The sequence below is a fragment of the Arachis hypogaea genome, chromosome 18 (genome assembly GCF_003086295.3).
Source record: "Arachis hypogaea cultivar Tifrunner chromosome 18, arahy.Tifrunner.gnm2.J5K5, whole genome shotgun sequence".
NCBI classification, from domain to species: Eukaryota; Viridiplantae; Streptophyta; class Magnoliopsida; order Fabales; family Fabaceae; genus Arachis; species Arachis hypogaea.
In genome coordinates this window covers 37192163-37214248 of record NC_092053.1, presented here as the reverse complement: position 1 = coordinate 37214248, position 22086 = coordinate 37192163, and the positions used below count along the sequence as shown (strand labels likewise).

At 35.1% G+C, this 22086-nt stretch overlaps 1 protein-coding gene and 1 non-coding gene across 3 annotated transcripts; one reads left to right on the top strand and one right to left on the bottom strand.

Annotated features, from left to right (window-relative positions):
* Nucleotides 1-15337: 15337 nt before the first annotated feature.
* On the bottom strand, nucleotides 15338-17271 carry LOC112772959 (uncharacterized). Of its 2 annotated transcripts, XR_011876244.1 has the most exons (4): nucleotides 17041-17271; nucleotides 16753-16925; nucleotides 16544-16666; nucleotides 15338-16430 (listed from the first exon to the last, which is right to left on the bottom strand). It is a non-coding gene; the product is annotated as an uncharacterized protein (transcript). The 2 variants fall into 2 exon arrangements; XR_011876243.1 differs by having other exon boundaries at nucleotides 16429-16666; nucleotides 17041-17239.
* Nucleotides 17272-19573: 2302 nt separating this feature from the next.
* LOC112769939 (cytochrome P450 76C4-like) lies at nucleotides 19574-21180 on the top strand. Its single transcript, XM_025814384.2, has 2 exons — nucleotides 19574-19900; nucleotides 20599-21180. The coding sequence occupies exons 1-2, from the start codon at nucleotides 19574-19576 to the stop codon at nucleotides 21178-21180; spliced, it is 909 nt and encodes a 302-aa protein (XP_025670169.1).
* The last annotated feature ends 906 nt before the right edge of the window (nucleotides 21181-22086 follow it).

Below are 22086 nucleotides of genomic sequence, written 5' to 3'. Positions count from 1 at the left end.
CAGATGTGACTTTACAATAAGGGCTGGAGAGGGTAGCAGATGGCTTCGGGAGTCTTATTGCTTCATATTCCCAAATCACTTGGTCTCTGATTTTGTTCATTTCATGCAACAGAATGTGCGGATCATATTTGTACCTGAAGCAATCAATCTCTCCCTACATTTTAATTGAAAGGAATTAGTTACATGAGAAATGAACCCAACTAAAATCAGAAAAGAAAGAAGTTTATAAATTTAGAAAGTACTAACTTGTGTCCAAGCTCTATATTTATATCTCTTCCTGCTTTTGATCTTTTGTAGATCAATTGTTTCGAGCCATTTCATGACGTATATTCCACAATCATAGCTAAGCAAGAATTGAGTATAATACGATTAACAGTATACAAAATAAAACATATTAAAAATAGCACTATAGAAGAGAAAGATTCTTACTCTGTACGTTGACCCTTTAGTAGGATATAGTCTGTTTCTACTCCCAGTGCATCCTTCATTAAGGGTTCCGCCCCAGCATAAACCCTCATCTGAGAAATTATTAATCCCTGAAAGGTATGCAAAAATTGAAAAAAATAAATCAACAACACTCAAACGAACTCATTTCATGTACTGAATAATTTGAATAATTTACAAGAAAATAACTTACAACAAATTTGTTCAGTTTCTTCCTCGAATCAGGTATATCTTCTGGCAGCTTATTGACACGGTCAAGCACATAAAATTTCTTTTTGTTGACATCGGCAATCCACAACCACCAATGCGCTCCATTGCAAATTGGCACAAATAGCTGAAGTTTGGGAAAATAATAAAATATTTCAGTCGAAACAATAGCAAACAAGAGAATTATCAAAGAATTTTTAGAAATTACAACTTACAAATAGATGCGATGCAAGTTTTCTTTTGTCAATAAACTAGCAGTGGTGGGCATACTGTTCAATGTCGAATCGGTAGGCTTTGTTTGTCCTTTTATCAATGTAGGACTCGCCATGTGTTTCCAACATAAAATTCTACAAAAAGAATATCAGTTAAATCACATTTGCACTGAACCGAACACAATTCATGTACTGAACCGAACACAATTCATGTGCTAAATAATACTTGAAAAACACTCAATCATAAAAAAAAGTTTTCTTCATGCAAAAGAACTCAACAAAAGACATAACAATCAGGTGAATCATTATTAATATTCCCACTGAACCGAACAGCAATCAGTAGTGAATAAGAAATTTAGCTTACCACAATATCCAGCGGTACAATGTATATTTGTTCCTGATACCAGCGAACTTTTATTTAGTTGAGAATCCACTACAAAAAATTCTGGTAAAAATGGCGGTTTTTTTTGTATTTACGGCGGTTTGAACCGCCATTATTACCAAGAATGACGGTTTTGTAAAGCGACGTAATTCTGGGCACCATTCTGCTTATTACGGCGGTTTTTTAAAAACTGCCACAATTCCCTGAGTTAAAACAGCAGTTTTTGAATAGGTTAAAACGGCAGTTCAAACTGCCGTTATTTCCAGGGTTAAAACGGTGGTTTTTAGATAGGTTAAAACGGCGGTTTTTGGATAGGTTAAAACAGTGGTTTGAACCGCCATTATTACCCTGACAGAGTGATATTTTGATTGGTTAAAACGGCATTTTTAAACCACCATTTTTACCCGGACAGTAGTGTTTTGGTTGGTTTAAATGGCATTTTTGAACTGCCGTTTTACCCTGACAGTGACATTTTTTATCGTTTAAAAAAATAATTTTTACCGTCATTTTTATCTCGTTAAATAAATAATTTTGTGATTAAAATTTTACAATAACAAAAAATCATAATTCATAAATGAAATATTATAACTCATAAACAAAATATTAATATAATATATAATTTTTTATTATTGAAAATCAAAAGTAAAAACTCCTATACATAAACTTGTCTTACTAAACTTACCAAAATACAAGCATTGCAATAATATATTTAGTTAAATCTACCATCCAGTTCCCTAAACTATGTTAATATCTAATAATATATTTAGACCATCTAATAAGTGCTGTTTTTACTACTTAGAATATGAATATACAAGACAAGTAGCTTAGCTAAGTGATGATGAATAAGATTTGAAGGCCAAAATTTTTCTCCTTTTGTAATTAGCTTTAAAACGAGCCTGCCTTAATTTTTTGGTCTCTTGTGTGAGTTCCATCCCAGGCCTTGCTCCAACATCTTTGTTTCTTGCTTCAACACTCCAACTTCATTATCCAAACTCATCTCTTATATTCAAATTAAAATAATCAGTTTTCATTCAATCATTGATCACCACAATAATTATAAGTATACCTTAAGATTTTGTAAGAGTAAATGCAAGCTTTTGATTTCCCTATGAGGCTAGTGATTGATGCTGAGTTCTCTACACCTTCTCTTCAACAATGTCAAACTAGGAATTAAAAAGTAAAAGACTAACATTACCTTCAAAGTTGACTTCTACTGCGTGTATTAGGCACAACCTGACAATAATAAAAAAACAAAATTAGGACTTCAGTGAGTCTACATTCCAGAAAATATTTCTTTTGTGACATGAGAAATAACTAACATTGCCTTCATTCCTAATTCTTGATTGATAACCCATTTGGTTGGTTTGACTAATGATAATGATTTGAAATTGGTAACTTTGTCCTTTCTTCTCTTGATCCACTCCCAGATTTTTCAAAATAATTTCTGCTCTTCTTAATAGAGGAACACAATAACATATTCCAGGACTAATTACAAGATAATTTCATTAAATCCAAGAGGAATGGAGGCAGGAGGCATATGTCTACTATCCTACTGTTACAGTCATAAAACACTATCTTTGCCCAAGGGAGACTTGTTTTCACTACAAGAGTAACTAATAATAGCTTAGGGTGTCATTGTCTATCTATATTTCCTCTATTTTAATTCCGCTCATTTGATCATAAGCATAAAGAAATCAAGAAATAAATCTCAAAATTATATATATGTACGAGGGAAGAAATAGACACCAATTTTTGATTAGTGAAGAGAGAATTTTTGCGTGGTCTAGAATTCAGAATAAATTCCCGTTGCAAGTATAGCTTCTAAACCAACAAAAGTCCTTTCTTACAAACTTTTTGGTTATCACAAGTAACAAACCCCTTTGAAATTGATAACCGAAGTATTTAACCTCGGGTCGTCTTCTCAAGGAATTGCAGGGAAGTATGTTCTTATTATTGGTTATGAGTCTTGTAAATTGGGGGTTTTGAAAGTAAGGAAGAAGTATGTTAAATGATGAGAAAAATAAAATAGTAATAATAAAATAAATTTTTGGCAAGGTATTAGAACTGGAAGTCCTATCCTAGTTATCCTTATCAACGGTGATGAGAATTGAGTTTTAATTCCACTTAGTTAACCTTTTCTAAACAAAGGAAAGTCAAGTGAACTAATTAGTTTGATCCTCAGGTCCTAGTCAATTCCCAAGGAAAGACTAGAGTTATTGGAATTCAAGTCAATTAGCAACTGTAACAATTATCAATCACGATGAGTTTGATAACTCAAGAGTCACCAATTATTTAACCAAAGCCAAAAAGGAAGAAATTCTACTTGAATGAAAATAATTTGAATAAATCGAGAACATTAATAAATTAAAGAAAGCAATCATAAGTCTGAAATACCTCAAGATATATTAAATAGAAAATCAATTGTAACATGGAAAAGTTCATGAATTAAATTGAGAAAATAATAAAAAGGAATATTGAACCTGATAAAAAGGGATAATCATGAAAGTGAGAAAAATCCTAAATCCTAATCCTAAAAGAGAGAGGAGAGAACCCTTCTCTAAAAACTACATCTAAATCATCAAAAGCAACTAATTGGAGATCTCCCCCTGAATGGATGTATTTCTCCACTTTATATCATCTAATCTGTGCTCTCTGAACTTGGATCTAGGCCAAAAAGGGCTTCAGAAATCGCTGGGAGTGTTTTCTGTAATTTCTGGTGCGTGGCGTTTGTCACGCGGCCGCGTGGGTCACGCGATCGCGTCATCTGGAGTTTTCCTTGTCACACGTTCGCGTCGGTCATGCGTCCGCATCATCTGTGTTCTGCTTAAGGCGCGCAGTCGCGTCAGTCACGCATCCGCGTCGCTCCCTTTCCGCGCTGGGCATGCGGCCGCGTCGTCCATGCGTTCGCGTCGCTGCCAGTTTCTACAAAAATTCAATTTTGTGCTTTCCTTCCATTTTTGTATGTTTCCTTTCCATCCTTTAAGTCATTCCTGCTTTAGAAGATCTGAAACTACTTAACACACAAATCACGGCATCGAATGGTAATAAAGGGTAATTAAGATAATTATTTTTAAAGCATAGGAAACATGTAATTCACATATATCACATAATAAGGAAGGGAAAGTAAAACCATGCAATTTACATGAATAAGTGGGTGAAGGATTGAATAAATCTCTTGAATTGAGCACAATATATTTCATAAAATATGGGTTTATCAACCACCTCCCCACACTTAAACAATAGCATGTCCTCATGCTAAATCCAAGATAAAGAGTAAGGTAAAGTGGTGGGATCTCATGCAATGCAATCTATCCTAAATGCAACTACCTAAATGAATCATGCAATTCTAATTTTTATTAACTTGTAAATAAAACTTACATGTAGTTAAATTAATTCACATTCTCAAAGAATCATATATGCATACCCAACCTTAGATAATGTTTAAAGTAGTTTTACAATTGAGATGGGTAAAATATTTTTCAAACTTGCAAGACAATTAACAATTCAAGCAGAGATATATGGTGATGAGCTATTGAACCCTCACTGGATTTTGTGTTTACTCTCTAGTCACTCAGTGTTTATTGGGTTAATCACTCTATTTTTCTTTTTATCCTTACTTTCTATAGCTTTGTTCTTCATCTAACCAATCAACAATTATAGAATATAGGCATACAAAAAATCATGAGGTCTTTTCCAAGGTTGTAATGGGGCCAAGGTAGAGGTAAGGGTATATGTATAAGGCTAAGTGAGCTAATAAGTGAATCCTTGATTAGTCTAAGATCTCACCTAACATACTTATTTTGTAATTTAAAGCTTCTCAACCTATTTGCCCACAGTTTTCTCACTTTGTATTGCAATCTCATGCATTAACTTTAATTTTATCCCATGTGCATTGATTCTTTTTATTTTACAATTGGAAAATTTTTGTATCCCCTTTTTTTAAATAAATAAATGATACATATTTTTTTAATGCACATGGTAATTCAATTGTTTTGATTTCACATGAGCATGCTTCCCAAAATTTTTATTTTGAACATTTTTATTCTTTTTAGCTTTTTTTTTTCTTTGTTCCTATCATCCATGTTTCCATAAAGTTCCCCACACTTAGATTATACACAATACCTTATCTTAAGCTAACCAAGGATTCAACTTGGGATTCATATTTTGTTTTTCTGCTTAAGGCTAGTAATGTGGTTTTCAGAAAAAGAGGGGATTAAAAAGCTCAAGGGGGCTAACAAGGGTGATATAAAAGGTAGGCTACTTTGGGATATGTGAGTAAATAATTCAAGTAATGGCCTCAATCACTTTCTTGGTATGTATCTATATTCTATAATTGGACATATAGATTAAAACAAAGCAAAGAACACCAGAATAAAAAGAAGGGCGAAACACACAGGAATATAATTTATGGTTTGAATGTAACCATATAATGAAGTTCAAAACTCACAGGCTGTGTGTTCTCTAGCTCAAAAAATCATATATCAATTATACATGTCATGCAAGTAGAAATTAAGAGTTCCCATTATTCTCAATGTAAAAATTTTTGGGTGGCTTTAAAGTTTTAGTGTTCCTCCTTGATGAAATGTTGTTAACTAACTAACATGTAATGTTATATACAAGGTGTGTGGATTGTTTTGATTCTGTTAAAGTCTCTAGCTTACTTCCTTTTTATTTTCAATTTAAACCAAACTATCATATGCTAAAAGGGTAAACTATACTAATTAATCCACATATTCTATAACTACTAAGTTAGAATTGCAACTAAACTAAATTGCTAAAATATGAACTAAGGTGCAAAATGCAGAAATATCATAAAAAGGACAATGTATAAGTATCAAAAGATAAAAATAAAAATAAAAATAAAAATAAAGATAAAAATACAGAAAAATAACCAAAATAAAGTGAAAGAGTCTGTAGTGGTTCATCAAAAAATACGCCAGAGATGGCGACCTCCCCACACTTAAAATGTAGCATCGTCCCTGATGCTCGCTCAAGCCGGGTGTGAAGGAGTGTTATCACTAAAAGGATGGGTGGCAGGAGTCTCGGTGGTGGCCTGAGAATCTGCCTGCTGCAGAGGAGGTGCTGGCTGTATAGGAATCTCTGGGTCAGAAGCCTGAATCTGATGTGGTTCCTCCTACTGTGGTGCCGCCTGCTCTGGGCATGCCTGCTCAGCCTCTCTCTGTGGATGGGTCTCCGCCTCATGATCATCCGTCTCCTCCTCAGATGGCTCTGATGGTGTGTCAGGCTCGGAGGGGATGTCGCCACCAGATCGTATCATTAGCTTTAGGTGCTCGTAGCGTCGCTTGTTGCGACGCTCAGATCTCTGATATCGGCGCCGGTTGCGGTGCTCCATCTGGTCCAGCTGCTGAAATAGGCGGTGCACTAGGTAATAAACGGGCTCTGAGGCAGGTGGAGGTGGAGTGGTGGTGGCAGGGGTAATGGTAGATGAAGAAGGGCCAGCTGAAGGTGTGGTTGTCTCATCAGGGGCAGTGAGGAATGAAGGTCTGTAGCCCAAAGCCTGAAAGTTCCTGCTGTGAGGGATAATCTTCTTGCAGTCTGCAGCAGGTGGCTTCTCATCAGCATCCTCCCAAGGCACGTCAGCTCGACGGCCGAGCTGAGTAATCAGATATGGGAAGGGAAGAGTACCTCTGACATAGACCATGGCCATGTAGTACCGGATGAATCGTGGCAGGTATAGGTCCTTACCCTCCATCACACACCAGAGGAGGGTGATCATAGCGGCAGGTAGCTCCGTCTCATGAGTACTCGGCATAACAAAGTTGCTCAGGATCTAATGCTAGAGCCGAGCCTCATCATTCAAGTATATCTGCTTGATTCCCTTAGGCACGGTGGTATTCTGACCCATGACCCATGGGACAGTCGGGTCAAGGGCTATCCTGGCCTTGACTGCGTCCCAGTCAAATCTCATAAAGTGCATGTCCTCCTCAGCCTTTTGGTAATCATCAAGCTGATCTGATTTAGGTTGAAGCTGCAGAATATCCTCAATGGCCTCTTCAGTGATCAGTATCTCCTTCTCTCTAAGGTGCACTGCATCCAGGGAAGTCTTGAAATAATTGCAGTAAAACTCTCTTACCCAGGAGGCATTGACCTCTGTCAGGTTTCTCTCCAGGAAGAACCAGCCTCTTTGTTTGATCTGATCAGAGGTGTATTGCTGGAGTTCTTCTGGAATTTTCAGAGTCCGCTCTAGGTACAGGTTTCTGGAGGTGGCAAACACCGGATACTTCAGCTCACAGTATCGGTTTGCAAACTTAATGGGATCATTGGCAGGGAGGAGCTGGTCAGCCTTCTCCTGCGGGGTAAAGTGTTTTTCCCGCTAGGAGTCATCATGCATGATGTCCAGGATGGACATAGAGGATTCACCTCTTTTCCGTTTGCCAGTTGTTGTCTTTTCTTTGAGTGTCAGACATCCTGAAAAACAGAAATATAGGATATAATAAAAACAGGAAAATAAGTAGGCAAATAACAAAATAAGCACACGACGGTAAAGAAGCAGTAGAATAATGAAATGAGGTGAATAGTTGTGCATTTTGGATTGTATAGAAGTTAGAAATATGAGAAGAAAAATTTACAATCCACAATGTAATAGAAATAGAATTCATGTTAATTAAAAAAAACTATAATCATGCCCTGGTTAGAAGGTCAAAGAGAATAGTGAAAAACCAAGAAGAGATGTTTGGAAAATTAGGTTGGTTAGGATTGAAAAAGAGGTTAGAAAGTTGAAAGCAGGGAGTTAGTAAAAAGAAAGTCAGGGTTAGTGGCATGATGATCAGTTTCTAAGTAACAAGAATTCACAATTATAAGCAACAGTCAACTCATATTGAAACAAAGAAATCAAGTTGATGATGATTCTTATAGATATGGAAATAGCAAAAATTGGAATTGAATCATTAAAAATGCAATTTATTAACCAGAAAATCGAAAAGAATAAGAAAGCTTGCCCTTGGATTCATGAATTGGTTTGGTAAAAGTTGAGTAAAGCAGAATTCAAATTGCCAAAACCAAAATATGAAGGAAAATCAGAACAGTTTACAGAAATTTGGGCAGCATTCCGGCTAAAATTGGATGTTCCCGGGTAAAAAACAGCAAGCAGAACAGTTCATATGAATTAAAATACAGCTGTAAATACAAATATGGAATATGAACATGAAAAAACAGTGTAAAAAGCAGCATGCAACAGTAAAGAAGAGCATATGAACAGCAACAACATAAGAATTGCGAAATTGATAAAACAAGAAGCACGAACAGCACAATTATCAGGCCTAAATCCACTAACCACATCCTAATCTACCTAACAACCTAGAATCCACTACAAACATGTATATTTAACTAGCCTAATTTGGAACGTAAACGGAAAAATATGCAACTAACTATGAATGGAAAGAAGAGTCGCGTTTTGCAGAACCTGGTAGGCGTATGAATGAAAGTAGGGCAGAGAGATGGCTGGGGGGTGGTGGTGGTGGTGACTGACACGGCGGTGCAGGCGGTTGGCGTGGCAGTGGTGGCTGTCCGGTGGTAGGGGGTTCGGATAGAGGTAATGGGAGGGGTAGGGGTTAAGGGGGAAGGATGGGAAGGGGTGAGGGTGGTGGTGGGAGGCGCGGCTGTGATAGCGCGGTGGCGGTGGCTGTGCGGTGGAGGGAGCAGCGGTGGTGGAGGGAGGGAAGAGAAGAGAAAGGGAAGAAAGAGAGGGGAGGAAGAAAAAAAGGGAGGTGGCATCGCGGTCGTGGCTGGTGGTCGAGGGTGGTGCGGTGGTTGGAGGTGGCTGGCTGGGAGTGGTGGTGGTTGGGGGTGGGTACAATCCTTAACCTTTATCTTTACTTTTCCACTTGAATATGGTTTACTTGAAACAGATGGCCAGCTTAGAGCTCTTTGCGACTTTAAGAGTAAGAGGGAAATGACTCGTACTCAGAGCTGGTGCACAAGGTTCAATAAGGTTCCACGCTTCAACTCAAAGTGCATAGATTGGTATCAAGTTCAATTAAATGGGTCACGGAAGACGTTTGGTCATCTTGGTGAGAATCTAATTTCTAAACCTCCTGGATGGAAAAATATAGATCAAAACGAAGGCGGATTTAAAAGCAAAGTTTGGGATCCTGGAATCTATTCTGACATTCGTCACCCTGGGAGCTTACGAACCTGTTTGAAGCTGCTCAGAAGCTTCACATGCCTAGTTTGGGACCCCGGTGGTTGTTGGCATTCCAAACATTGGTAGAGATTTCTGGATGAGTTTAAGCGCAAGCCACCATAACAGGAAGCTCATCCAATGTCCAACTTAAGGACTTTAACTAAAAGTGCTAGCTGGGAGACAACCTACCATGGTATGATTGTTTCTTTTTCAGTTTTATTTGGTGTTATTTTTTTTATATCATATTCTCTTTTATTGAACCTGGATGCTATTCATAACAATTGCATTTAGCATTGCATACTACATAATTGCATACCTGCAAAAAAAAAAAGATAGGGCGTGCAACGCGACCGCATTGCTCATGCGTTCGCGTCAGATGCGAAAACCACCTTCCGCGCGTCCGCGTCATTCACGTGGCCTCGTGATTTGAAAATTGGCGTAAAGATCCAATGCCCAGAAAGTTGGGCTGGTATCATGCGGCTGTCGTGCATTTAGCACAAAACGGCTCACGCGTTCGCGTCAATCACGCGAACGCGTCACTTGCACAACACCCATCCCACGCGAAAGCGTGGGCGACGTGTTCGCGTCGCGTGGATTGTACAACACCCCAAAGGAGACAGAGAGTTGCGCTGAAACGATGCTGGAATTGTGCGTTTAGCACAATTTCCAGCGACGCGATTGCGTGCCTCACGCAACCGCGTCATTCGTCCTTCTACCCATTCCATGCGATCGCGCCACTCACACGATCGCGTCAACCCCCATTCCACCTCAGCCACGCGACCGCGTGCCCCACGCGTTCGCATGGATTCAAAATCATTAACCCCCAGTGACGCGAAACCCTACCCTATCGCGCCCCCCCAACCCCTTCTTCTCCCTCTCTTCTCTGCAACCCATCCTCAGGCCACCACCGAGACTCCTGCTACCCATCCTTCCAGTGATGACACTCCTTCACACCCGGCTTGAGTGAGCATCAAGGACGATGCTACATTTTAAGTGTGGGGAGGTCGCCATCTCTGGCGTATTTTTTGGTGAACCACTACAGACTCTTTTACTTTATTTTGGTTATTTTTTTGTATTTTTATCTTTATTTTTATTTTTATTTTTTTTTTTATCTTTTGATACTTATACATTGTCCTTTTTATGATATTTCTGCATTTTGCACCTTAGTTCATATTTTAGCCATTTAGTTTAGTTGCAATTCTAACTTAGTAGTTATAGAATATGTGGATTAATTAGTATAGTTTACCCTTTTAGCATATGATAGTTTGGTTTAAATTGAAAATAAAAAGGAAATAAGCTAGAGACTTTAACAGAATCAAAACAATCCACACACCTTGTATATAACATTACATGTTAGTTAGTTAACAACATTTCATCAAGGAGGAACACTAAAACTTTAAAGCCACCCAAAAATTTTTACATTGAGAATAATGGGAACTCTTAATTTCTACTTGCATGACATGTATAATTGATATATGATTTTTTGAGCTAGAGAACACACAGCCTATGAGTTTTGAGCTTCATTATATGGTTACATTCAAACCATAAATTTTATTCCTGTGTGTTTCGCCCTTCTTTTTATTCTGATGTTCTTTGCTTTGTTTTAATCTATATGTCCGATTATAGAATATAGATACATACCAAGAAAGTGATTGAAGCCATTACTTGAATTATTTACTCACATATCCCAAAGTAGCCTACCTTTTACATCACCTTTGTTAGCCCCCTTGAGCGTTTTAATCCCCTCTTTTTCTGAAAACCACATTACTAGCCTTAAGCAGAAAAACAAAATATGAATCCCAAGTTGAATCTTTGGTTAGCTTAAGATAAGGTATTGTGTATAATCTAAGTGTGGGGAACTTTATGGGAACATGGATGATAGGAACAAAGAAAAAAAAAGCTAAAAAGAATAAAAATGTTCAAAATAAAAATTTTGGGAAGCATGCTCATGTGAAATCAAAACAATTGAATTATCATGTGCATTAAAAAAATGTATCATTTACTTATTTGAAAAAAGAGGATATAAAAATTCCCCAATTGCAAAATAAAAAGAATCAATGCCATGGGATAAAATTAAAGTTAATGCATGAGCTTGCAATACAAAGTGAGAAAACTGTGGGCAAATAGGTTGAGAAGCTTTAAATTACAAAATACGTATGTTAGGTGAGATCTTAGACTAATCAAGGATTCACTTATTAGCTCACTTAGCCTTATACATATACCCTTACCTCTACCTTGGCCCCATTACAACCTTGGAAAAGACCTCATGATTTTTTGTATGCCTATATTCTATAATTGTTGATTGGTTAGATGAAGAACATAGCTATAAAAAGTAAGGATAAAAAGAAAAATAGAGTGATTAACCCAATAAACACTAAGTAACTAGAGAGTAAACACAAAATCCAGTGAGGGTTCAATAGCTCATCACCATATATCTCTGCTTGAATTGTTAATTGTCTTGCAAGTTTGAAAAATATTTTTACCCATCTCAATTGTAAAAATGCTTTAAACATTATCTAAGGTTGGCTATGCATATATGATTCCTTGAGAATGTGAATTAATTTAACTACATGTAAGTTTTATTTACAAGTTAATAAAAATTAGAATTTCATGATTCATTTAGGTAGTTGCATTTAGGATAGATTGCATTGCATGAGATCCCACCACTTTACCATACTCTTTATCTTGGATTTAGCACGAGGACATGCTATTGTTTAAGTGTGGGGAGGTGGTTGATAAACTCATATTTTATGATATATATTGTGCTCAATTCAAGAGATTTATTCAATCCTTCACCCACTTATTCATTTAAATTACATGGTTTTACTTTCCCTTCCTTATTATGTGATATATGTGAATTACATGTTTCCTATGCTTTAAAAATAATTATCTTAATTACCCTTTATTACCATTCGATGCCGTGATTTGTGTGTTAAGTAGTTTCAGATCTTCTAAGGCAGGAATGACTTAAAGGATGGAAAGGAAACATACAAAAATGGAAGGAAAGCACAAAATGGAGTTTTTGTAGAAACTAGCTGCGAACGAACGCATGGACGACGCGGCCACATGTCCAGCGCGAAAAGAGAGCGACGCGGATGCGTGACTGATGCGACCGTGCGCCTTAAGCATAACACAGATGACGCGGACGCATGACCGACGCGAACGCGTGACAAGGAAAACTCCAGATGACGCGACCGCGTGACCCACACGGCCGCGTGACAGACGCCATGCACCAGAAATTACAGAAAACGCTTCCAGCGATTTCTGAAGCCCTTTTTGGCCCAGATCCAAGTTCAAAGAGCACAGATTAGATGATATAAAGTGGGGGAATGCATCCATTCAGGGGGAGATCTCCAATTAGTTGCTTTTGATGATTTAGATGTAGTTTTTAGATAGGGGTTCTCTCCTCTCTCTTTTAGGATTAGGATTTAGGATTTTTCTCGCTTTCATGATTATTCCTTTTTATCAGGTTCAATATTTCTTTTTATTATTTTCTCAATTTAATTCATGAACTTTTCCATGTTACAATTGATTTTCTATTTAATATATCTTGAGGTATTTCAGACTTATGATTGCTTTCTTTAATTTATTAATGTTCTCGATTTATCCAAATTATTTTCATTCAAGTAGAATTTCTTCCCTTTTGGCTTTGGTTAAATAATTGGTGACTCTTGAGTTATCAAACTCATCGTGATTGATAATTATTACAGTTGCTAATTGACTTGAATTCCAATAACTCTAGTCTTTCCTTAGGAATTGACTAGGACCTGAGGATCAAACTAATTAGTTCACTTGACTTTCCTTTGTTTAGCAAAGGTTAACTAAGTGGAATTAAAACTCAATTCTCATCACCGTTGATAAGGATAACTAGGATAGGACTTCCAGTTCTAATACCTTGCCAAGAGTTTATTTTATTATTACTATTTTATTTTTCTCATCATTTAACATACTTCTTCCTTACTTTCAAAACCCCCAATTTACAAGACTCATAACCAATAATAAGAACATACTTCCCTACAATTCCTTGAGAAGACGACCCGAGGTTAAATACTTCGGTTATCAATTTCAAAGGGGTTTGTTACTTGTGACAACCAAAACGTTTGTAAGAAAGGACTTTTGTTGGTTTAGAAGCTATACTTGCAACGGGAATTTATTCTGAATTCTAGACTACGCAAAAATTCTCTCTTCAAAATGGCGCTGTTGCCGGGGAGTTGCAAACGTGTGCCTTATTATTGGTTATTGTAAATTTTTTTTTTTGCTTGTTTATTTATTTTCTCCTTTTATTTCTATTAGCTACTATGAATTCTCACCCCTCTCGCTTTGAGTTTGGTTCTAATATTGTTGAAAGGAGTGAAAGCTATAATAGGAATATGCATCAAGGTCTATGCAATCAACGATGGATGGAGCCAAGAGGATCTGATCACCCCTTTAGGCAACAACCCCTTCCATGATATCATGGACAAAGACCATTCTACAATGCATACCAAGCTGATAGATATGGTGGACCACCTTGTAACTACCAACAAGCCCCACCTTGTGCTTATAGACCACCCTCTCAACGTAGATTTGAACCACCACACTCACAAGTTCCTTTTCACCATGCACCACCGTATGACCCTTATCCACCACAATCCCAATCCAATTACTCCCGAGAACCACCACATTCTTTTTCTGAACCCCCTTCCCAACCAATGAACCCTCACACCCACCCCAACCTCCTATGGACAACAGACTGCGTGTTCTTCTTCAAGGGCAAGCAAAGATGGAAAAGAGTGTCCTGGAACTCACTACTACCGTAACTAAGGTAGTAAATTTAATAGCTTCCCGACATCTGAGAACTCAAAGTACTCCCATAGCTGCATGTGGGAAATCAAAAGAAGAGCGTGGCATGAAGGAAACACTAGAGACCCCGGTGGACAATGAAGAGCATGTCTTTGTACTGGAACAAGTAGAGGAAGCCATGATAGTTGTAGAGGAAGAAGTGGTTGAAGATTTAAGAGATGCTGAACCTCCGTGGGAATCAAGAGCCATAAAGGATTCCGCTGAGAAATCCAAAATTGATGTCAAGGAGGACAGTGCACAACCTCCACAGCATATACTTTGTGAAAAATTGGACGGAACAGACCAAGAAGTTGATTCCATGGGCAGTGACGATCTTGCCTCAAGCTCTCCTAGTCACGAACTCACATCCACAACTGAATTCCTTGAGCCTGAAGAACCTTATCCAAGTGAATACGAAGATGACGTTGAGGTAGATTTCTCTCAACCTCCAGCTTATGACTTAAGTGATGAGGAAGACATTGAAGACTTTGATCAGGACACAGATGCATGTGAAGAAGTTTGCGTGGTCTAGAATTCAGAATAAATTCCCGTTGCAAGTATAGCTTCTAAACCAACAAAAGTCCTTTCTTATAAACGTTTTGGTTGTCACAAGTAACAAACCCCTTTGAAATTGATAACCGAAGTATTTAACCTCGGGTCGCCTTCTCAAGAAATTGCAGGGAAGTATGTTCTTATTATTGGTTATGAGTCTTGTAAATTGGGGGGTTTTGAAAGTAAGGAAGAAGTATGTTAAATGATGAGAAAAATAAAATAGTAATAATAAAATAAACTCTTAGCAAGGTATTAGAACTGGAAGTCCTATCCTAGTTATCCTTATCAACGGTGATGAGAATTGAGTTTTAATTCCACTTAGTTAACCTTTGCTAAACAAAGAAAAGTCAAGTGAACTAATTAGTTTGATCCTCAGGTCCTAGTCAATTCCTAAGGAAAGACTAAAGTTATTGGAATTCAAGTCAATTAGCAACTGTAACAATTATCAATCATGATGAGTTTGATAACTCAAGAGTCACCAATTATTTAACCAAAGCCAAAAAGGAAGAAATTCTACTTAAATGAAAATAATTTGGATAAATCGGGAATATTAATAAATTAAAGAAAGCAATCATAAGTCTGAAATACCTCAAGATATATTAAATAGAAAATCAATTGTAACATGGAAAATTTCATGAATTAAATTGAGAAAATAATGAAAAGGAATATTGAACCTGATAAAAAGGGATAATCATGAAAGCGAGAAAAATCCTAAATCCTAATCCTAAAAGAGAGAGGAGAGAATCCCTCTCTAAAAACTACATCTAAATCATCAAAAGTAACTAATTGGAGATCTTTCCCTGAATGGATGCATTTCCCCCACTTTATATCATCTAATCTGTGCTCTCTGAACTTGGATCTGGGCCAAAAAGGGCTTCAGAAATCGCTGGGAGCGTTTTCTGTAATTTCTGGTGCGTGGCGTCTGTCACGCGGTCGCGTCATCTGAAGTTTTCCTGGTCACGCGTTGGCGTCGGTCATGCGTCCACGTCATCTGTGTTCTGTTAAGGCACGCGGTCGCGTCAATCACGCGTCCTCGTCGCTCCCTTTTCGTGCTGGGCATGCGGCCGCGTCGTCCATGCGTTCGCGTCGCTGCCAGTTTCTGCAAAAACTCCCTGTTTTTCTTCCATTTTTGTATATTTCCTTTCCATCCTTTAAGTCATTCCTGCCTTAGAAGATCTGAAACTACTTAACACACAAATCACAGCATCGAATGGTAATAAAGGGTAATTAAGATAATTATTTTTAAAGCATAGGAAACATGTAATTCACATATATCACATAATAAGGAAGGGAAAGTAAAACCATGCAATTTACATGAATAAGTGGGTGAAGGATTGAATAAATCTCTTGAATTGAGCACAATATATATCATAAAATATGGGTTTATCAATTAGCCTTTCAACCTTCTCAAAATTTGCTTCGTTAAAAGCAGGTGTTGTTATCTCTATCTCTTCTAGATTTGTACCATCAACAACTTTGAAAGCAAACACCAAATTAAGAGAAGCTTACCATCAACTTGCATATAGATTCTAAATCATGATTAGTTCAAACGGGAGAAGATCAGATAAATAAATACCTTGCTTTTGCCTTGTTCATGGAAGGTGAGAGTGAGAGGTATGAATATATATGAATATGATTTCATGACCGTTGCCAGAAAGACTTCACAATTCTATGAATAATAAATAGAACAACAATTTATTTGAATTAGGTGTAGAATGTGCTTGAAATTACAATTTTGTCTCCAACACAAACATCATCAACCCAATATATCTCCCGTCTCACCGAGGTTATTCGTTGAATTGGAGGAGTTAAAAGTTAAAAATATAGTAAACATGCAAAAATAGCTTGTTACGAGCTGTTGGTAGATAAAGGTCTTGACCGTTCAATTCAATTTTCTCCAATTCCCTGAACAGAAGCATTAACTTCAATCAAACAATAAAATTAAACTTAAGAATTCACATAATTTTTATGCTTTCAGGTTCTGTCCATACCTTCGGATACCAGCTCGGCGTTCTTCCTTAGGAAGTGAAAATAGTACACCGGATATGGATGTAACCTTGTCAAAGAAATCAAACTCTCTTGTAAAAATGTTTAGAACCTTTGGACTGAAACCATCAATTATATGTTGCCTTACGACAGGCAGCGACTCTAGGAATGATCCATTCTAAAATAAAAAAAAAAACAGATACAGACTATTAAGGATAATTTGCAAACACACAATAGATTCTAAAATAAAGAATAAACATTTACAGTAGGATCATTCATGAAATGGATATTACAAAATCTATTGATGCCATGATCTAATTTTTTTGCAGGTCCATAACCATTTACAGTAGGATCATTTATGATTCCTAATCCTTCAGCAGCAAGAAAAGATGTCTCCAAAGCCATATGGTAAGCTACAAAAACTGCATACTGAACCACATGCTTTACCTTCTTGAATTCTTCCTCATCAGCACCTTTAAGTAAAATCTGTTCAATGATGTCAAAATTAGAAAAATATTAATGATGTGTAGTTGGTAGTAATGACAATTAAATTATATTTTTTCTTTGAAAAAGACACATGTCTTTGTGGTTGCTAGTGCACACATATTTTACATGATTTGTAATTTACAAGTTAAAGTCTCCAGAAGATTTTTTTATAATAATAAAATAATAACAATAAAATTTCTATAAAATAAGATTAGATTAGAACTGTGCAACCAAATGGCTTTGGACAGCGGTAAAAAAACATCAATATTTTCATTGGTTTTTTACTGCCTTGAGCAACAGCACTGCTCAGATTAGGTATTAAATAATTTTTTATTTATTAATTATCAATATTGATATATTAATAAGTAATATCGTAGTTATTAACTCAACTTTTTATAAATTAAATAAATAATAATAATAATAAAATTGAGTAAAAAAACTCAAGGATATAAACTTTAATTAAATAAATTTATTAATTTATAATGTTACAGTAATATTTTTTTAATAAATTGATTTAATATATATTTTTATTTTATACTTTAGATACAAATTAGAATTTAATTTTGATATTATGACGGTATAAAATATTTTATATGATTGTTTAACTACGTCTATTCTTTTAGATGATCATTCGCACAATCAAAGATAGATCAATGTAAAAAGTAATTTTTTTATGACATGATATTACGTAATTAGATATACGTGTAAATTTATTTTATACTGACAATGTATCAAAATTTAATTCTAGAAATTAAAAAATATATATAAAATAAAGGAGTTAGCTAATTTGTACCCTAAAAAAACATGTTAAGAGTATAGTAATAAAAAACTTTTAAACTTTTAATATATTTTATACATTAAAAATGTAATAAAATAAATTTTCAATATATAATTTTTTGTCAAACCTTTTTTTATGGTATTTTTAAAATGTGTCATTATGATATAGGTTATCAAAATTCTTAAAATATTTTGACACGAAATTTAATAGGTAATTCTTTTTTAATATGGGGACAAATATAATTTTTTTAATGGAAACACGTATATATTTATATATATAATTTTATATACTTTTTTAAAATATTAGTTGCTCTCACAACTTACATAGTACATCTCTCCCTGAATATGTTGAATCAACTGTATTAAATAGCACAAAAATATTAATCATCCATTGGCCAAATTTTCAGTAAATTCAATGTTTGAGCGATCCAACGAGTGGCTTAACTCGATCAGGTAATTGAGTGATCAAATTTTCGGTAAATCGATCGGATAAGTTGGATTTGAGAACTATGATATATTCTCTTTGTTCTATTTCATTTTTGTTGAAATATAACAGCAATATGTCGGCAGAATGTACGGCTGGCACCAAGAGAATTAAAAAAGAAAATTAATAATGAATTAAATTAATGAACAAATTAAACATGAAATTAAATAATACGAATGGCACCAAGAAAATGGTTGCAGCCCCCTGGGCCCAGGCCTCAACGCTATATATAGTGACGGCTACTAGACTACTACTGTGTTCACATCTTGACCTTTCATAAAAGTTAGGATGATTAAGTCCCCCCAAAACAAGGACAGTTAGAATGATGCAATCCCATTGACTTTTGATGCTTAACTTCAGTATTATATATACGCATTGCCATATCAAGTAATTAAAGCACCAAATGAATTGGGTTACCCTTTTATTTCTTACACTTTTTTTATTTTTTATTATAACTTGGCTTGTGAATTGTGAGAGATCAGAATTCTATTATATTCTGTAAGTGCAATGCTGATGATTTTCTTAGTTACATGCATTATTTTAGTCATACAATTTCTACATTCATCACTACTTCATGCAAGAAACACAAAATCAAAATACAAGCTTCCACCAGGGCCTTCGTTTCTTGCTATAGTAAGAAGCATTGGTGAATTAAGAAAAAAACCACAACAAACATTGGCAAATCTTGCTAAGGTTCATGGCCCTATGATAATGCATTTGATAGGTCAATTAACCACCATAGTTATTTCTTCACCTGAGTTTGCCAAAGAGATTCTCCAAACTAATGATGTGTTATTCTCAGATAGAAAAATTCCTCAAGCAGCAACAGTTCAAAATCATTATCAATTTTCATTAGCCTTTCTTCCAATTTCACCAATTTGGACAGACCTTAGGAGAATTTGCAATAACACTATGTTTTCCAACAAAACCCTAGATGCAAGCCAAGAACTTAGGCTCAAGATGGTGCAAGAACTCATTAGTGATGTTCATACACATCTAGTTTAAATGGTGAAGCAATTGATATTGGAAGATTATCATTTAAGATGATACTTAATTTATTGTCAAAGACATTTTTCTCTATGGATCTTGTTCAATCTATCGGTGAAATTGATGAGTACAAGGACATGGTGGGGAATTTGGCTAGAGCAATTGCAACACCAAACTTGGGAGATGTTTTTCCATTTTTGACGATATTTGACCTACATGGCATAAGGTGGTCTTCAAGAACTTACATTCCCATGCTGTTTAATATTTTTAATGACCATATTGATAAAAGGTTGAAGCTAAGAGAAGAGGAGAATTATGTTGCAAAGTCATCAAACAAGGATGTGTTCGAGGCACTCCTGAACATTTCTCAAGAGAAAGGTCAGAAAATGGACACAGAAAAGATCAAACATTTGTTCTTGGTATATATATTGATCTCCTCTCCCTTTGTTGCAATCATAATGTTTTATATTTTTCATTTTTGGTTAATTTTAGTATTTATTTTTTGTTTTTCTTTTCCATTAAAATTCTCAACTTTTTTCAAATTCTCTTCACCATTTTGTTACTTCTCAAGAATATACTAAATAAATAAGTTTTCCGTTAGAAAAGTACCACAATATCACTTTTTTAATTTTTTTTAAGGGGTTTTGCAACCAAATATATTTGTCTCAAAATTATAAAAGAAATATTCTTGTGAAAAAGATAAAGTTGAAACATATTAGTAGCTTATACATATTATTTCTTTTAACTATAGAAAATTAGTCACTAAATCAGTTATTCATATAAAATATATAATAAAATATAAAATAAATATTAAAATAAGTTAAATAAAAAATGTGTTTATACACAAATATATAATAATTAATTTAATAATTAATTTTTTATTTGTATATAATATTTTTATATTTCTTTTGTAAAATAATTTATTGATGGAGGTACTATTTCAAAACCTAATATTATATATTTAATCTGGATAATTAATACATTTAATGTATTTTTTATTGTAATTTTTTTTCGGAAGAAAAAAAGTGGTAGGACTCTCATTATAAAGCCAATTTTTTTTCACCAATATTCTTGCTGATGAGTGATGAATATACATGGTTTAATTTTGTAATAACAGGATCTAATTATTGCTGGAATTGATACGAGTTCATATGTAGTGGAACGAGCAATGACTGAACTACTTCACAACCCAAATATAATGTCAAAAGCCAAGATGGAGCTAGAGCAAACAATTGGAATAGGTAACCCTCTTCAAGAATCACAAATTGAAAATCTTCCATACTTAGAAGCAATAATAAAAGAGACGTTACGTAAGTACCCACCAGCGCCATTTTTGTTGCCTAGAAAAGCCAAAGAAAATGTTGAAATTCATGGCTACATAATTCCAAAGGGTGCACAAGTTATAATCAATGAATGGGGCATTGGTAGAAACCCTAACATATGGGATGATCCAAATTTATTTTCGCCAAAGAGATTCTTGGGGTCAAACATCGATTATGTCAAAGGGCATGATTGTAATTTCACACCATTTGGTGGTGGGAGAAGGATTTGCCCTGGAATGAAACTTGCTACAAAGATGTTGCATCTTATGTTGGGATCAATGGTCAACTCTTTTAATTGGAGACTTGAAAATGATATGAAGCCTGAGGATATGGACTTGGATCAACAACTACGAGCAATTGCAGTTAGAATAAATTAACAAAAATTAAGTAAACAAATACTGTGGGGAGTTTCTTTCATTGTAAAATTATCCCAAAAAGAAAAAGTCAAGCATAATGCGATGCCGTGACTTTCATAATATAATGGTAGTATATATGTACTTTATATTGAACCATCTCTATGAATGTATAATTATAAGAGGAGTGTTAGGGGCAGCGATTTTTGTGTTTTGTAATCATCAATTGGCCATCAACAGTGTTTTTAATGATGTGAGATTACATTTAATAGTAAAAAATCACTCACTTTTCTTTTGATGATTAGGTATTGGCCACAAAACACAAAAGTTGCTGCCCTAGACTTTTTCTAATTATAATATATCTTGGTCCTTTCCTTTAATGTTGTCACATGAGAATCTTCCCTTTCTTGGTCTTACATTATATTATATATTACTAAAAGTTTATAAGTAAGTTTTTGGGTGTTAAAAGTTTCCAAAACATTTTAAGATTGTCCTGAGTTAGATTATTTAAACGCCTAAAACAAATATTATAAATTAAATATAATTGATGACTTTGACATCAATTGTAAAAGACTAAAAGAAGGTTATCATATATAATGATAAGATTTAAAGACCAATAAATCTGTTTTCAAAACATATAAAATACAAATTATACATATAAGTTTTCAGCGTCATAATGATTTTTTTAATCAAGTTAATTATATGAAATTAATTACAAAGTGCATCATAATAATTTCACATATACAAGCAAATAGAAATTCTGAATTAATAGTCAAAATTGCTCTTAAAAAATATTTTAAATTCTATTTTTATTTTTGAAAGATTAAATTAATTAAATTAATTTTTGAAAGATAACATATTTAGGCATGGTAGTCTTTCCGTCATCTTAATAGCTGATATGGCTAACGCTTATTAATTGATGCGGGCCAA

Bases quoted from the DNA above. Each gene is read 5' to 3' on its own strand.
- LOC112769939 (XM_025814384.2), top strand. From the start codon at position 19,574: ATGGATCTTGTTCAATCTATCGGTGAAATTGATGAGTACAAGGACATG. The intron at 19,901-20,598 runs GTATATATATTG...TTGTAATAACAG, and splicing joins AGATCAAACATTTGTTCTTG to GATCTAATTATTGCTGGAAT.